Consider the following 15,748-nt stretch of genomic DNA (forward strand, 5'->3'; position numbering starts at 1 on the left):
CAAACGACTTCTCATGCCAGGTAATTGATCAGTAACCTGGAATGGAGGAACCAGATCAGAGTAACAAGAAATCAAGTTGGATGGCCGCTGATGTACAGGTGTGTGCATTCACAAGATTGTACATCGCTGAGAGTTTGGGCGATTGTACACTTGCGATTGACCTTACTATGTCGTACCACTGTAACTTGATCTGGAGCGCTGCACATTTCAGCACTATTTACACTTACCTGCAGATTGTTAGTGGTTTTCCGGGCATTGTAATGCTACAGCAGCAGAAGTAGATACAACAATGTGTAACCAATATGTAACTTATATCTAGTGACTAGTCGGAATGCATCCGCCGCAGGCCCGCAGCCGCCACACGCACGGCGGGTACCCACGATAACTCTGATTATATCGATCACAGCATCGTTATCCCGTTCTTCATCCTTGTATTCGTACTACTGTGTCTAGGAGTCCTGGTATTTCTTTTGATCGACGGACATGTATAACGGTTTCCAAGCTGAAAGCAATAATCCGTTCCTGAGTGATGCTCAGACTGCCCCCGCACATTCTCGCTTCCCCAATATTTCTGCATCGACCTTTCAACAGTCGCCGCCGCAGATGGGCTACCAGTCTTACGACACAGGTTATCAGCAACAGCCCTATTTCCAACAGCAACAATATCCGCAGTTTCAAGGACAGACACCCTACAACCAGCCACAGCAATACCAACAGAATCAGTATGCGTCTTCATCTTATAGATCGGGGTATGTCAAACGTATATAGTTTGCCTTAGACTGCAGGCTTACTTTCCATGTTGCCCCAGACAACTTGCCCCACAGTCGACTGGCATGCCTTTTCAGCCGCCTAGTCAGTTTGGACAACAGCTAGCGTCTCAAGCAGACTTCCAGCAGCCTTATCAACAATATCCAAACGGGTACCAGAACCAGTATGTTCAGCAGCAGCAGCAACAACAATTACAACAACAACAGCAATACGGCGGCTACCAGCCTCAGCAACAATTACCAAGTTACCTTTCTGAGTTTGACCCATACCGCGACGCGCCCCACCCCACTCCTTCACGTAACAGGTCCAGTTCCCAACCAACTAGCCTTGCAAGCCACAATCCTGGCGGTGCGATGCACCCTCGGGATTATATCCGCCAACATAAATCTGAACTGGAGGCCTGGGATCCGTACACGTGGAAGCAGATGTTTAATGCCTGTGATGCGCTCAGCGCAGCCTGGCTTACACGCAAACAAGAGGCGGAAAGAGCAGTGCAGCAGCTGGGTGGGAACAGCGCACCGGGTTTCTTCGGTCCAACACCTGGTTATCAGGCGTATGGCAATGAACTTCAGAGGTGGCAGGAGGTAATTGCTTCCTCATCGAATCCTTTGCAATTGCTCACCCATTGCTCCAGCTTGTGAAAGAAGCGAACTCGTATCATGGTAATCTCTGTCCTCTACTGTGAGCTTTGCTAGTATTCATCACGCATTTTCTGCAGATACCGTCGCAGCCTCTGCATTTCAGCTGAAAGAGGTTCACTCCTCTTATAGACAGTCGGGAGATGCTGTGAGCAAGCGACGCGTGCGCGAATCTTGCAACGCAGCGTTGTCGAACTTGCCCGACTGGCCCGCACCATTAAATGCCACTCAGCCGTGGTAGAATTTTTCTTCACCTCGCTATGAATCATGAAAGGGATTTACGTTACGATCATTTACGCAACATGCATGCTATTGTATTTCTTGCGCATTTCTTGTTGTTGGTCTGTCCTGTTCTGCATCGCACTACCGGTGCCGGCTTGATACTATATTGCTGCACATTGAGGGCGGTTTCTCTGTCTCCACTATCTTACACTCCTTTCTTTCTTTCTCGCAATTGGCCAAATGGGAGTTTTTGTATTTCTATGGATACTTGATCGGCTGCAGACATTAACGGTGGTTACGGTGATCCTCAAGTACACCTTTGCATATCGCATGATCTTCATCGACATCCCTCGTCCATGATGGATATCCAATGGCCGCCAAACGTTACTTTTCGTGAGTGCTCACTGAATATACAAGCCCCCGGATTCCAAACTTACTCAGCCAAGCGTTGAGTGGATCTAGTAGTAGGCGTTGGTGGCTTGACCTCAGGCTTCTTGTGTCCTGATCTCAACTTGACCCACGAACCGCGGCGAGTGTAGTAAGCAGTTAACGTTATAATCGAAGACCCTCCTTGGCGGTGATGCGCGCTTTCCGAATTAGAGGTCTTTGAATTTTGGTTGAACTATAATTGAACTTGCAAAATTGAACTATGACGTGTGTCGCTGAGCCAATTCACGGTCCAAACTCGGTTTCACGACATGATGCATGACCCACCCAGTGTCAAAGCACAATCGATTCATCACTGAAGGTGTAATTTTTACAGGTCCAGTACTTGAGTCCGTCACGATGTTTTGTCACAGGCGTAGAATTATCCTGGTACCATTTCAAGACTTTCAGTTCATCGAGGCGTTTTCAGCGTCACCCGCTGTGGACGGTGCCAAAATTGGTCGCATGGAAGTAGCGACAGTGTATCCTGCGCGCATCGCCGGAGTACTAAGGACTAAAGCTTCGTCGTGCATCGAAATGTCAAGGTATGTTGCCAACAAATGTCATTGTCCGAGATTGATGATGGTATACTGCTACTTAGATTTTAGATCTCAGAGTACTGAGTCTGCTGACAGAACAATGTGCTGCGAAATTTCGTTCTCCTGTGGTTCGTCATTTTTCTACTTTACATTATGCGCCCTTGTTGCTTTGGTTATCCATTGTGACTGCTGCGCGGAAACATTTGTTGCCTTGGACCTACACGGCTGTGGATCCCACATATGTGTTCCACTACGGTCTGAGCTACTTACATTTCTCGTCTATTTAAGTAAGTTCTGCAGATATACTAACACCAGCACCTCTACCGACGTTTGCGTTACTGCGTGTTACGACTAAGGTAAGATATTTTACTGCTTGCACTTGACTGAAGTTTCGTTTGCACTTGACTGACGCCCCGCAGTCCTCATGACGACACTGCCATCCTCCCTGTCCGACCTTACCTCTAGAAGCGCAACCACTGATGTTGCGCAGCTTCGCGCTGAGATCGACGAAGACCTTGCTACATTAGCCGAGTCTATGCGCAGCCTTTGCTTTCGCAGGAACTGCCTAGCTCCTATCTCTAGACTTCCAAACGAGATTCTCGCGATGATTTTCGAATACTACGAAGAAGACAACCGTATCGATGAATATGATAGTGTGTATGTCCCTGCTTGCCTAGCAGTTACACACGTCTGTAGACACTGGCGCAATGTGGCTCTCGATTGCTCGACTCTTTGGAGATTCATCAGTTCTTCCTCTCCTTTTTGGCTAGATATCATGCTTGAGAGGTCGAAGGAAATTCCTTTGGTTGTCACATACACTACTCCGATGCCGCTAGACAATTGCTTGGAGAAAGTCCTGTCACACCTGCCTCGGATCGAATACCTCGAATTTGCCTCATTGTCATGTGATGTCGGTCACGTTATGGATCTGTTATCATCTCGGCCTGCACCGATGCTTAAAGAATTCAGATTTTGGGCTAAAGATGGCACCCCCCTTCTAATAGGACCCGTAGGCCCTATCTTCCAAGGACAAGCACCCCTACTTCGGAACCTCACACTCGACAATTGTAACCGCAGCTGGTCATCGTGTATTTTCGGTGGGCTTCGGTCTCTATGTATCACAGAAACACGCTTGCCGGACCTTCTTTCAGTTCTGCGATGTATGCCTACCTTGGAGCTTCTCGCGCTTGAATCAATAAAGTGCGACGAAAGAACGCTGTTCGATAAAGTGCCACTCGCTCGGTTGAAAAGTATATATCTATGTGCCACCTCGCTCCGTGCTGCTGTACCTGTTTTCGCACATCTAGCCCTTCCCGTCGATGTCAAAATTTCTCTACGTCTCTACTCGATTAAAGGGCCTAAAACATTCTCAGAACTGTTTTCGGCCATTTATACGCACCCTAGTGGATCTGGTCCCGTCCTACGGTCGTTGCGTGCCACCAATCTCAATTCAAGGCATATGGCTGTCCAATTTAGCACGTCGAGAACAATCAAGGATCCTGACGACGACGACGTACGACTGTCGATACGATTCTTCTTTGACCTACCCAGTGCACGTCAGCCAGACATCGCACTCGATATATGGCAGGCCATCACGCAGCCAAAACATCGGACCTTCTTTTCTGGAGACCTCGAATTCATCCATATTGAGGGCTTCACAGGCCTCATTCGGGGCATAACCTCTGCGCTTCGGATTCAAGGGTCGTCAGATGTAACATATCCCTCGCTCCGTGTTCTGGAGCTTCGAGATATGGTGTTCCACGATAGCGAACTTAATGATCTTCGGGATATCTTGACAAGCCGAACCAAACATGATCACAATCTCCGCCTACAGGACTTCCGACTCACGCTATGCAATAATTTTACGGCTGACCAGGAGCAGCTTTTTAAGGAGGTGGCTGTGAATATTGATTGCGATCGATGGACTCTTAACGATGGCCGCAGTTCGAGAGGGAGGCTGCTCTGATTGCTTTGAATAGACTGACGTTTTCATGTATTATCATGTACTTATGTCATCGTAACGGCTCCGGTGCGAGCCCTCGACTCGCTCAAGTAAAGCCATGTCACGTCTGTAATACCTTGTATATCTACAACATATCTACATATTATAAGAACGGAGCGATTGGGAATATGGTGTCGACGCCATGTGCGCGCTCCATTTCTCGTCTGAATCCTGAGTATATTCAAACTCCCGTGTGTACGGCGTGAACACTTTATCACAGTTTACGACGTGTTTGCTTGGACAAAACATGGAATAGTAGTTGCACGCCGTTTATCTTATGTTTATTTCTCGAAAACACGACCGTTAGTAATTGACAAATATTTTCACCCATTCGTACCGTGCTGTACATGTGCCTCCAAGTCAATCATGATGCTTTACAGCTATCTGAAAAACGATAGGCCATAATTTCAAAAATCCACTTAGTGGCTTTGTTTATTGTTGGAGTGACAGTAGCGCTTCATAATGCTACATCAGGAAAACTACCAGTTGCTTTTTTTACTTTATTTGTCACTTAATTACACGAAAAGGGACGCATAAGTCGATGGAGTGAAAAAGCGCGAGCCACTTAATTAAGCCCACTCGTCCTCTGGATTTTTACTTAATTCACTTAAATAAGCAGAAAAAGCGGTTTAAGCATTTGATAGCAGGATAACGAGGATACATAGAAAGCGTGATAAGCATGAAATTAAGGAGACTCTCAGTAACATAAGGAACTGGGGGAATGGGGGAAAAGGTGGGCATGCAGGCAAAAAAGCAGTCAGCGGCAGAAAACATGATAGCAGAGCTGGCGGAAAACATGATATACGGCAGAAAACAACCACAGGACAGCGAAATTCATGCACTGGCAGGTGCTGCAACAAAAACAAAATCCTGCAACAATGGATGTCAGTGAGAGGGCGCCTGAATGATAAATACTTACAAATCATAGCACGCTTGTCATCCTCCGACTCGTCATCGTCGATCAGCGAGCCCAACGGTGTTTCAGTGACATCATTCAAGGTGGTACGCGCCATCTGTACTGTAGTTTCGAGGTACCCAGCAGGCTTGCCTAACAGAGATTTGATGTACGAATTAGTTGGTTTAAGCCAGAGAGCTGCCGAAAATAAAAACGGAATGTTGGTCTTTTTCCCAGTAACTTTGTTGAGGACCTTCGGTAGCCTGATGCTAACCCGACCTCTTGATGCGGATGACAGAACATTTTGAACTTCGAGTACTTCATTTGCGATCATGGAGACAGCGCGCTCAATCTGAAAAAAATGAGCATGATTAAGCCATTATAGGTTGAACTCACCGCTGCAGCAGAAAGAGCAAGAGGCCGTAACATCCCACTTGTTGCAAGTGCGCACATGTCGAATGAGGGAACCTGCACATAACCGGTGATGGCGTTGAGGTGTGCTGTGCCAAATAACTGCAGTACAAAGGGTGAGCGGTATGCAGTAAGTGGAGATGGATTGTCCGGGTCCTCGAACAAGAATGCCCATTCAACATTAAGAGATTTGGCCAGTTTGACAGGATTCATGTCGGAATTTCGTGATAAAAAGTCCATGATGATGACTAGCCCTGTGGAGCCAAAATTGCTGCGCCACTCTGAAATGCGCTGTGCAGTCTGTATAGATTTAGCTCAGGTCGCTAAACCTAGAATTAAACAGCTGACTTACGAGTGAATGTATAACTCCACCGTGAACAACCACTATGTCGAGATCGTTGTACACTGCGTTAAGAACAAGCTGCGCATGATGGAGAAGGACCTCGTCAGGAATACTCCAGATATCTTCATAGCTTCCGGCCCACAGCATTATGGTAGGGATAAAATTCTTCGCCCAGCGCTGATCCATTTGCATCACTGGAGGTAGGTCAACTGTGCGATAGGCACTGCGTGCTTTGATGTTGTCTGGTGCAGTATCTGCATTCTGCTGGCGTGTGGTAGCAGGAGCACCACGGGCATGTAGTGCGGAAGATTTGACCTTAGCCTTTTTATGAGCTGGCGGCTTGCTGTCGACTATAGCCTGAGATGCAGTAACGGATGTCTGTACATTGTCAGAAATGAGTGCGATTAGGGCCAGAATCCTTACTGAATATGTTGTGCGCAGAATTTTCTCCTTCTTTGCTGCGTTAGTTTTGACAGGGAGCGGTGCCTCCGAATCAGAACTCATGATTGCGTCTTCTACCAGTTCCGCATTGCCATCAATCTCCATGGACCAGGACACCAAAGACTCCTCATCGTCTATGGTGCTAGCTTTCCGCTTCAAGAACATATGATTGTCTTCCTGTGTGAATGGCGCCTTAGGCTCCTGTGAGTACTGCTCCTCCGGTAATACTTGTGTCGACAGAGCCATAAGCTCATCATCCGAGTCGTCTGATGCCTCTGGTGGAGCCTCAGGCTCATCGACATCATAGTCCTCTTCGTATAGCGTGACAACCTGTGAAAGAAGGAATTAGTAGATTCGGATGCTGGCAATGAATCACTGCCAATAGTACCTTAGATTTCCCCTTGTTTTTCTTGCTCCCCAAGAGAGCATCCTCACGCTCCAACGAATCGTCGATATCATCTGCAAACGCGCCAGTAAGAGTATCGTCTGCGACACCATCCGGAATTTGAGGCAAAGCTGCAGGAATCTTAGTCGGAAGCTCAGCGGCTGAAGTCGGTGCGGAGGAAGCATTGCCCTCTGAGAAAATTGATGACGGAGGTGCTCGAGTTGAAGTGCTATCAATGGATGGACATGACAGTGGCTCTGGATTTCCAGGTTTGACCCCTGAGATCCAGTTGGTCACTCGGCCACCTAATGCAAGTTTTGTGGATGTGTTGATACTGGAAGTAAGGTTTAGAAAAAAGAGTGTCCATTCAGTGAGGAGCAACATGGTAATGTGAGAGATAAAAGCCTTACGGTGATTTCCCATCAGCACGTGCATCATCACCTTCCACTTTTGACTCAGATGATTCAGTGAGCTTCTTTTGCATGTTACTGATGGCATCCCTTATCAACGTCTTTGCGACTTTCTTCGTCACCATCTTTTTCCCCCTTCCTGCAGCTTTATTTTCCACATCCCTGGCAATGTCAGTCTCTGACACTAGGTCCTCCAACATACCACTATCAGCAGGACTGTCACCACCACCGGTGTCTCCTACCACAGACTTTTTCTGAGTCACTTTTGGCTTTATCGCCTTGGCCCTAGGCTTGGGCCGGACGGGAGTCGCCTTTTTCATGATCAATTCCTTCTGGGCTTTCTCCATCTCAGCCTGCAGAGCAGCAATACGCTCAACCCCCTTTTGGTGCGCTGCTTCCTTTGCTTCTCTCGCTTCTTTGATGACAAGGTCATCTGCAGCCTTTTGAGCCGGGGATCGCCTCTTGATCTTCGTGTCGAGCAACACCTTAGCAGGTCGGGCAGTTGCAGTCGATGGGCGGGTGCGCCGGGGAGCGTCTGTCATGGACATGACTGTGCAGATGGGGGAGACGGTGAGGGATAAGACTTTGCGGAAGAGGAAAAGAAAAGTAGGGTTTCAAGTTGAGAAAAAAAGTCGTAAGTCCCACCCCCAACAGCTGCCGACTGTGGTAATCGGGGTGTCACCTTTTGTTTAATAGTATCAAACTAGTACTAGTATGTGTGTTCGGCACTTCAAGTTCTCTGCCTTACTTTATTTTACAGTCAAGATGCCCATCGCTCGCAGGGACCATAGTTCTCTCCAGTTTCCCTGCGGTTACTTACACTGCGCACGTCATTTCAAGTCTCAGGGAGGGCGCAAAAAACACTGGAACACCTCACACTCAATATTCGGACCAGCTCCTGCTACCACCAGCGTCTCACACACTGCTACCACCAGCGTCTCGCACACCACTACAGTTGAAGAGCAGCCTGAAGTACTGGATGGCCACTTCTCAGCAGGTCATGACAACATCTCTGCAGGCGGTGACAATTTTCCTGCGGGTACATCTGACCCAAGTCAGGCACTTAATGAGCCTGACATTCCAGATAATTTGAACGCAGAATTTTTTGGGCCGGGTGATAGATTATACCGCAACTATCACCCAAAACTAAATGGTATGTTTCACAAAGTCCTTCCAGCTAGTTACAACTAACACGTATATCAATATAAGCTCGTCCTTGCGACGTGACAGGACGATTCCTTGCAGATGGAGCGCCCCCGACACCACCTCCAATCAAGTCACCCGATGACTGGGCTCCATATCGAAATCGTGTCGAGTTCAAGACTGCAGAATTTCTGTACACACGCAACCAAATGTCTGCCGGAGACATCAATATCTTATTGGATCTTTGGGCTGCAACCCTCCTCAAATACAACGACAAACCTCCGTTTGCGGACCACCGTGATTTGTATAAAACTATTGACGCTACGCCAGTGGGTGATGTCAAATGGCAATCCCTCAAGGTCCAGTACACTGGGGAGAAGCCCAAAACCAATGTACTACCCTGGATGGACCAATCTCACGATGTCTGGTACCGAGACCCCCATGAGGTTATTCAGAACATGTTGGGGAATCCGGACTACGCTACAGAGATGGATTATCGGCCCTACCGTGAGTATTTGACTGATGGCGATGAACGCCAATGGCAGGACTTCATGTCTGGTGACTGGGCATGGAACCAAGCGGTACGTTGTCTTTCATTGTTTTCTGTCGCTACACATGCTGAAAATTTCAGTAGGAAACTATTTCTGAAGATCCGGATACACTCGGCTCAACGTTTGTGCCGGTTATACTCGGAAGCAACAAGACAACAGTCTCAGTGGCGACTGGTGCCAACGATTACTATCCCTTGTATGTATCAATCGGGAACGTTCGTAATAATGTCCGACGTGCACATTGTGATGCCGTTGCCATTATTGGCTTCCTCGCTATGCCAAAAAGTATGTTTCACACTACTACTATTGTTCTGCGCTAATCACAGTCAAGCAGCTACAGAGGAGCACGCAAAAGACTCAAAATTTCGGAAATTCCGTCGGCAACTGTTTCATTCGTCTGTCGCCAAGATTCTCGAGAACTTAAGGCCTGGTATGACCACACCAGAGGTTGTACGCTTCGGTGACGGCCACTATCGGCGTGTAATTTATGGCCTTGGACCATACATTGCAGATTACGAGGAGCAGGTTCTACTAGCATGCATAGTGCGCAATTGGTGTCCGAGGTATGTTCCTAAATTATCTCCAACATCCCTCTACCTTAATGCTACTAGGTGTATGTCACATCCTGACAGTTTAGACACGAAGTCACTGTGTCGTCGACGTGACCATACAGAAGCGTTAGTTGAAGAGGCAACCTATGGTGCTTTGTGGATGGAGTATGGGATTGTTGGTGACCTTGTTGTAAGTCTCGCGCATCTTTTCTATCGGAGTTGAGACTCAATCCTTTCTAGCCGTTCACAAACGATTTTCCACGCGGCGATATTCACGAACTTATCGCGCCGGATATCCTGCATCAACTGATTAAGGGAACCTTCAAGGATCACCTAGTCAAGTGGGTTGGACAGTATCTGCAACATGTCCATGGTACGAAAGAAGCGGAGAGAATTCAAGCTGATATAGATCGAAGGTGCGTCACTTTGTCTCGAGTTGATGATTCGAAAGCTCACATCATCAAAGAATTGCTGCGGTTGCTTCATTTGCAGGTCTCCGACGATTTCCAGAAGGTCGGGGATTCAAACAATGGACAGGCGATGATTCAAAAGCCCTCATGAAGGTTAGTTCACTATCACATTAACTAGGATATTGCAACTCGGCTAACAATAATTCAGGTCTATTTACCTGCCATCGAAGGTCACGTCCCAACAGATGTGGTGCGCATGTTTCGCGCATTTCTCGAATTTTGCTATCTCGTACGGCGCAACATCATTACAGAATCTACTTTAGGTCAAATTCAGGAGGCTCTTGACCGATTCCATCATTACAGGGAGATATTTGAATCTACGGGTGTTGTCTTCACGTTCTCTCTCCCTCGGCAACACTCTTGTTCCCACTATGTCCTCCTTATCCAACTTTTTGGTGCGCCCAATGGCCTTTGCTCCTCGATCACCGAGACGAAACACATCAAAGCTGTCAAGGAGCCATGGAGGCGCTCGAGTCGCTACAAAGCCCTTGGTCAGATGCTGGTGACAAACCAGCGCCTCGATAAGCTCGCAGCAGCACGCATTGATTTCAAGAACCGCGGAATGTTAAACGGCACCTGTCTGTCTGCCACACTCAAGGCATTAAGTAAGTTTTATAACAAGTTACATCTTTATTGTTGGCTTAAATTTACACTAGAGCGTTTGCGCTTAAATAAGATGCCTGATGCCAGCCAACCCAACGAGAATAGCGCCACGGTGCCAGTACTCTTCAACGCTGATGTTACTATACAGGGTGATAACGAAGAGGGCGAAATTGACACAGTTGGCAAAGACCCCTCGTAAGCTATCTCATATTTTACAGTGAACACTCTTCTAATAGAATCGCAGAACGCAAACGCGCACACACTATACCCGAGCTATCCACGGAACTCTCTATCCCCAATCTCTACAATGTCCTCCGCCGCTTCCTATTCGAACAAGTGTACCCAGACGACCAGCACCCTCCCTCTGAAATCCCGCTTTCGAGATGTCCTCGATTTGATGGGAACATCCAAGTCTTTAATTCTGCATCTTCGACATTCTATGCGCCCAGCGACCGCAGTGGAATTGGCGGTATGCGCCGTGAGCATATTCGTGCCTGTCCTATTTGGAGAAACGAGGCGCCCCGGTATGACTGTGTGTTTGTTAACACAGATGCAAGTGTTGAAGGGATGGTGGGCATGGATATAGCGCGCGTAATGTGTTTTTTTTCTTTCACATTCAATGCAGTTTCGTATCCATGTGCCGTTGTGCGCTGGTTTGACAAAGCCAGCGACGGACCCGACCAGGACACTGGGATGTGGATTGTGACACCTTCGTTTGATACTGACCATTCTTTTTCTGTTGGAATCATCCATATTGATTCTATTTACCGTGCCGCACACCTCATTCCAGTCTATGGAGCACAGATCATTTCACGCGACATCAAGCACCATGACTCATATGATGCTTTTCGAGCATTCTATCTGAACAAGTTCGCAGACCATCATGCTTTTGAGGTCGCATCCTAGGTGTTTTGGTCTTCTCGCTCTTGTAAGTTCATTCTGTCCGCTACTCGCATATGTGGTCTAATTACTGCGTCATCAAGTTTGCAGAGGCTAAGCCATGGCGCGTCAGACAGGCTATCATAGAATATATCCCCCTTCTCAACTCTACTTCGACAACGACATGAAAACATGTGTCTCGTCACTCTTGTGCCGCCCCCTCCGAGTCAATATGACCACGGCTCTGCTGTTGCGAGTACAGGTGATGGGGTCATCATCTGCGTGATCTGCGGCGACTTTTCAGCAAGCACTTCAGATCTAGGATGAGCTTGAGCGGAGTGCTTAGACGACGAGTTTGGTGAGCGCAACTTCTGCGCATTAGGTGAGTCTCCATAGTGCTTATTGCAATGCTCAGACCTAACTCCATCATTGAGTTTGCAGAGGCTAAGTCATGGCGCGTCAGACAGGCTATCATAGAATATATCCCCCTTCTCAACTCTATTTCAACAACGATATGAAAACACGTGTCTCGTCACTCTCGTGCTGTCCCCTCCGAGTCAGGATGACTATGGCTCTGCTGTTGCGGGTACAGGTGATGAGGTCATCATTTGAGGTGACGAAATCTGCATCTGCGTGGTCTGCGGTCATTAGTTTCAGCAAGCGCTGACGGGTGACTTGGACTTGGACTTAGTAGTAGTACTGGTAGTACTACGTGTACCCCACTTATTGTGCTTACAAAACTTTTTCTGCTTTTTGAGCTTTTTTGAATGGTGCCAACTTGTGAACTCTGAATTTGCTTTCCAGAAAGTGCATTAAGTCGGAAAAGTAACACTCCGAGAGAATTTAAGAGACAAAAAGTGAGATAAGTAAGCGGTGGTTTTCCTGATGCTAGGAGTTGCCGACTTTGGTAACAACATGTCGTGGAGCTGACCATCGCGGCTGTAGTTTGCGTGCTGATGCCATGGTGAAGTCTAATGCATTAGCGTAGACTTGAACTAACTGTCCTTCTTCGAATATTACTTCACCTGTATGTGACTTGAGAACTTTCTTCTCGAACGTAGCCTTTTGCCGTGCTGTATGAGCAACCATATGATCTGCTCCATCGAGGCGTTGTTGATCCACATAGACCATGTGTATGTCAACTCCTGTTTTGCTTGGCTCTCTCACTGCATTGTCTATCGGTGTAGGAATGGTGTTGACGACAAGGCCTAGCATAAGTTCTTTAGGTGAAAACTTGAAGGCTGGGATGATGCGCTCGTTCAATTGACGAATGGCGTTGTCAAAGTGATCTGGCCATGTTTGAGCTAGACTCTCTGCTTCCACATTCTCATATTCATCTTCCCCTAGACTTGGGCTGCATAACCTCTTCAAATGTCCTAACAATTTCCCATTAGCGTTTTCCACCAAACCATTCACCCATGGTGCATATGCTGCTACTACATGGTGTTTGGTTCCATGAGCTTCGCACCATGTCTGCACGTCCCCATTGTCAAAATGAGATCCGCCATCTGTCATGAACATGTCTGGTGCTCGGAAGGTATTTGAGATAGTTTCGAGTCCGTCGACTGTTGTCTGCGCATTTCCATGTCTTCTCAATTTGAACCCCCATACATATTGTGAGTATGTGTCGAGGACTAGTAGGACATTATGATACCCGTTTTTCCCTTTCGGAAGAGCTAGGTAGTTGGCTACTAGGAGTTCGAAGGGATGGCATTCAGTGATGGGGTACATGAGAGCATGTAACTGAGTGGGACCAAAGTTCTTGCACTGGGGGCAGTTCAGTAACGCTGCAGTGATGGATTTGTCCAGATGTGGGCTGATGATGCGGTCCATCAACTGCAGTTTGGTAAGGTCTTGTCCCCAGTGTCCATTGCTTGCATGTACTTGACGCGCCAATTCTACTGCTTCCATTTGGGAGACACATTCTAGCTGTGCTCGTGCTCGCGTTGACTTGCCGTCCACTATGCGCCACAATTTCCCTTCTTCAATCATGTATCCCAGAGTACGGTAACGTGCTCTGCATCGCTCACAGTCCGGTTTGCTGCTGTCAAGGTCAAGGAGTGCATCTATGACTTCTAGGAAGAGAGGTTCTTGCTTAAATCATTCTTGTAGTTCTAAATCGCTGAATCAGTAGGTTGCACTAGAAAGAGGTCATTTACTAAGCCGTGTGTTGTTTTCCCAATCTTCGCTAACTGACCAAGCGATTTCATCTCCATCCGTGCATGGTCATCCAGACATATGATGATTTAATGCATCTGCGGCTGCATTGGTGATACCTGGATGATGCCGGACTGCAGTTATTTGGTATGCTAATATCCCATTGCGCCAATGTGCATGCACTATTGACAGTTTGTCGCTGAGTAGTGTGTCCCGCAATGCTGTACAGTCTGTTTCCACTGTCTACAGGGAAGCCCCACACTGTTGATCCGAACTGATCAAATGCGAACTTTAATGCTGCGAACTCAAGTAGATATGGTTTGTAGTGTTCTTCCGATAGAGAAGTATGCTTTGACATGAATCCAATCGGGTAGATATTCATGACAGTATTGCCCGATGGTTGTTGTGTTGTGAACCGTTGTGCTAGTACAGCCCCAAAGCCGTCCTTGCATCTGTTGCTAATGATGATGAACGGTGTCCCGTCGAAGTTAGGTGCACGTAGGATCAGTTCTGAAACTAATATCTGCTTGAGTCTTATGAATGTTTTCGTGTGGCATTGCTCCCAATATATGTCCAGCTTGTATTTGCGTAAGTATTGCCTATACTTCCATTTTCCTCCTTTCACGCTGAGTGGAGGTAGATCTAGGTTTCATAGAAGGTCCGTTAATGGAAGTACTATACGTGCATAGTCCTTTATGAGCGATCGAGAATATCCTGTAAGGCCTAGAAAATGCATCAGTTCTAACAGGTTAGTAGGAACCGGCCATTCTGCTACAGCTGCAATTTTTGCTAGATCTGGTCTATACCATCATATCCTATGCATGATCCACCAAAGACAACCTCTCTCATGAAGAGCTGGGTCTTCATTGGTGAAATTGACAGTCTCCGTTCTCGACACTGTAAGAAAAAAGAGCCATAACCTTGATAGTAGTTCGTTGAAGTCGTTACCTGCCATAGCCCCATCGTCGACATATAACTCCAGGAGTAATTGTAACATTATGTTGTGTAATGCTTGAGCTGTGAGATCACTGAAACATGATGGGCGCACCTTGTACCCCCATTGGCATTCACTGATAGGCTTCGTATCCTTGTCCTTTGGTGTAGAAACACAAATAGGGTTGACTCTCTTCCTCCACAGGAATTGCATAGAAACCTGCTGTGAAGTCCAAGACACAAATAAATTCGTGTCCCACTAAACATTGTTGTTTCGCGGCTATGTCTCCTTGAGGCGTCACTGCTACGTTTGATACCTTATTCACGTCCCTGAGTTCTAGCATAGTTCTCCATTTGACCTTAGATGGGTATACCTGCTTCGGAGTGATAACCGGTGTTGATTCCATGTCAACAGTGTGGTCCAAAGGCTCACCGAGTGCGACACACTGTTGGTTAACAATCTGTTGAATGTCGTCAAGCGATAAGCTGGTTCCTGAGTGAGTCTTCTGCACTAAGACTGTTGAAGCTACCGCTTTGACTTTGTCCACCGGAATGAAACATGTGATTCCTGCCCGTCTCATGTCATCTAGAACTGGGAATAGATACTTGCATTGAGGCTGTGTTAGTGGTCTTTGGTGCACTTTCCTTGAAAATATCGCATCCTGAGGTATCTGTAGACGGAATTTAGTAAAGTCCACTGGTTTCACTCCTGGATTGATAGTGCAAATACGTCCGTGAACTCTAAACTAGTGCTTGTGCCTTCTGTAGTTGTTCTTGGTTGAGATGTGCTCCAAAACAAACAGCATTGGTGATTGCATTACTCGAGGTTGGATAGAACGGTCCTCATGATGTTAGTCTAGAAAGATATCATCAGGTAGCGCTGAGTCTCCAAGGTCCGGTACTTCACCTAATATTTGTGTGTTGTCTTCATCATCTTCCTTATTTACTGTTGGACTTCGCTTATTAATTCTGGAGGTTCTT

At 47.1% G+C, this 15,748-nt stretch overlaps 5 protein-coding genes across 5 annotated transcripts; 4 read left to right on the top strand and 1 right to left on the bottom strand.

Annotated features, from left to right (window-relative positions):
* Positions 1–339: 339 nt before the first annotated feature.
* Positions 340–1,990, top strand: EDB93DRAFT_491322 (uncharacterized protein). The gene is made up of 4 exons (XM_041456542.1): positions 340–749; positions 809–1,352; positions 1,403–1,430; positions 1,487–1,990. Exons 1-4 carry the CDS (start codon positions 484–486, stop codon positions 1,645–1,647), a joined length of 999 nt encoding a protein of 332 aa, XP_041307095.1. The 5' UTR covers positions 340–483; the 3' UTR covers positions 1,648–1,990.
* Positions 1,991–2,748: 758 nt separating this feature from the next.
* On the top strand, positions 2,749–3,246 carry EDB93DRAFT_1337724 (uncharacterized protein; the record flags this gene model as incomplete). Its single annotated transcript, XM_041455373.1, has 2 exons — positions 2,749–2,949; positions 3,013–3,246. A coding segment is annotated over exon 2 (228 nt), but the record flags the coding sequence as incomplete, so codon positions are not given.
* Positions 3,247–3,272: 26 nt separating this feature from the next.
* EDB93DRAFT_1150179 (uncharacterized protein) lies at positions 3,273–4,735 on the top strand. The gene has a single exon (XM_041449657.1). It carries the CDS (start codon positions 3,369–3,371, stop codon positions 4,557–4,559), a length of 1,191 nt encoding a protein of 396 aa, XP_041307097.1. The 5' UTR covers positions 3,273–3,368; the 3' UTR covers positions 4,560–4,735.
* A 694-nt stretch (positions 4,736–5,429) lies between these two features.
* Positions 5,430–8,028, bottom strand: EDB93DRAFT_1328922 (uncharacterized protein; the record flags this gene model as incomplete). The annotated part of the gene is made up of 7 exons (XM_041455129.1): positions 5,430–5,446; positions 5,515–5,842; positions 5,887–6,201; positions 6,254–6,622; positions 6,668–7,015; positions 7,074–7,404; positions 7,481–8,028. 7 exons carry the CDS (start codon positions 8,026–8,028, stop codon positions 5,430–5,432), a joined length of 2,256 nt encoding a protein of 751 aa, XP_041307098.1.
* Positions 8,029–8,245: 217 nt separating this feature from the next.
* EDB93DRAFT_1241006 (uncharacterized protein) lies at positions 8,246–11,704 on the top strand (the record flags this gene model as incomplete). The annotated part of the gene is made up of 9 exons (XM_041451826.1): positions 8,246–8,633; positions 8,690–9,204; positions 9,258–9,459; positions 9,509–9,915; positions 9,966–10,141; positions 10,192–10,288; positions 10,344–10,800; positions 10,886–10,993; positions 11,043–11,704. 9 exons carry the CDS (start codon positions 8,246–8,248, stop codon positions 11,702–11,704), a joined length of 3,012 nt encoding a protein of 1,003 aa, XP_041307099.1.
* Between the last annotated feature and the right edge of the window lie 4,044 nt (positions 11,705–15,748).

Source organism: Suillus bovinus, assembly GCF_016758785.1.
Source record: "Suillus bovinus strain UH-Sbo-P2 chromosome Unknown EDB93scaffold_33, whole genome shotgun sequence".
NCBI classification, from domain to species: domain Eukaryota; kingdom Fungi; phylum Basidiomycota; class Agaricomycetes; order Boletales; family Suillaceae; genus Suillus; species Suillus bovinus.

Coding starts and splice junctions, on each gene's coding strand:
- EDB93DRAFT_491322 (XM_041456542.1), top strand. CDS start 484: ATGTATAACGGTTTCCAAGCTGAAAGCAATAATCCGTTCCTGAGTGAT. Junction 750..808: donor TCTTCATCTTATAGATCGGG/GTATGTCAAACG, acceptor ATGTTGCCCCAG/ACAACTTGCCCCACAGTCGA. Junction 1,431..1,486: donor AGAAGCGAACTCGTATCATG/GTAATCTCTGTC, acceptor CATTTTCTGCAG/ATACCGTCGCAGCCTCTGCA.
- EDB93DRAFT_1150179 (XM_041449657.1), top strand. CDS start 3,369: ATGCTTGAGAGGTCGAAGGAAATTCCTTTGGTTGTCACATACACTACT.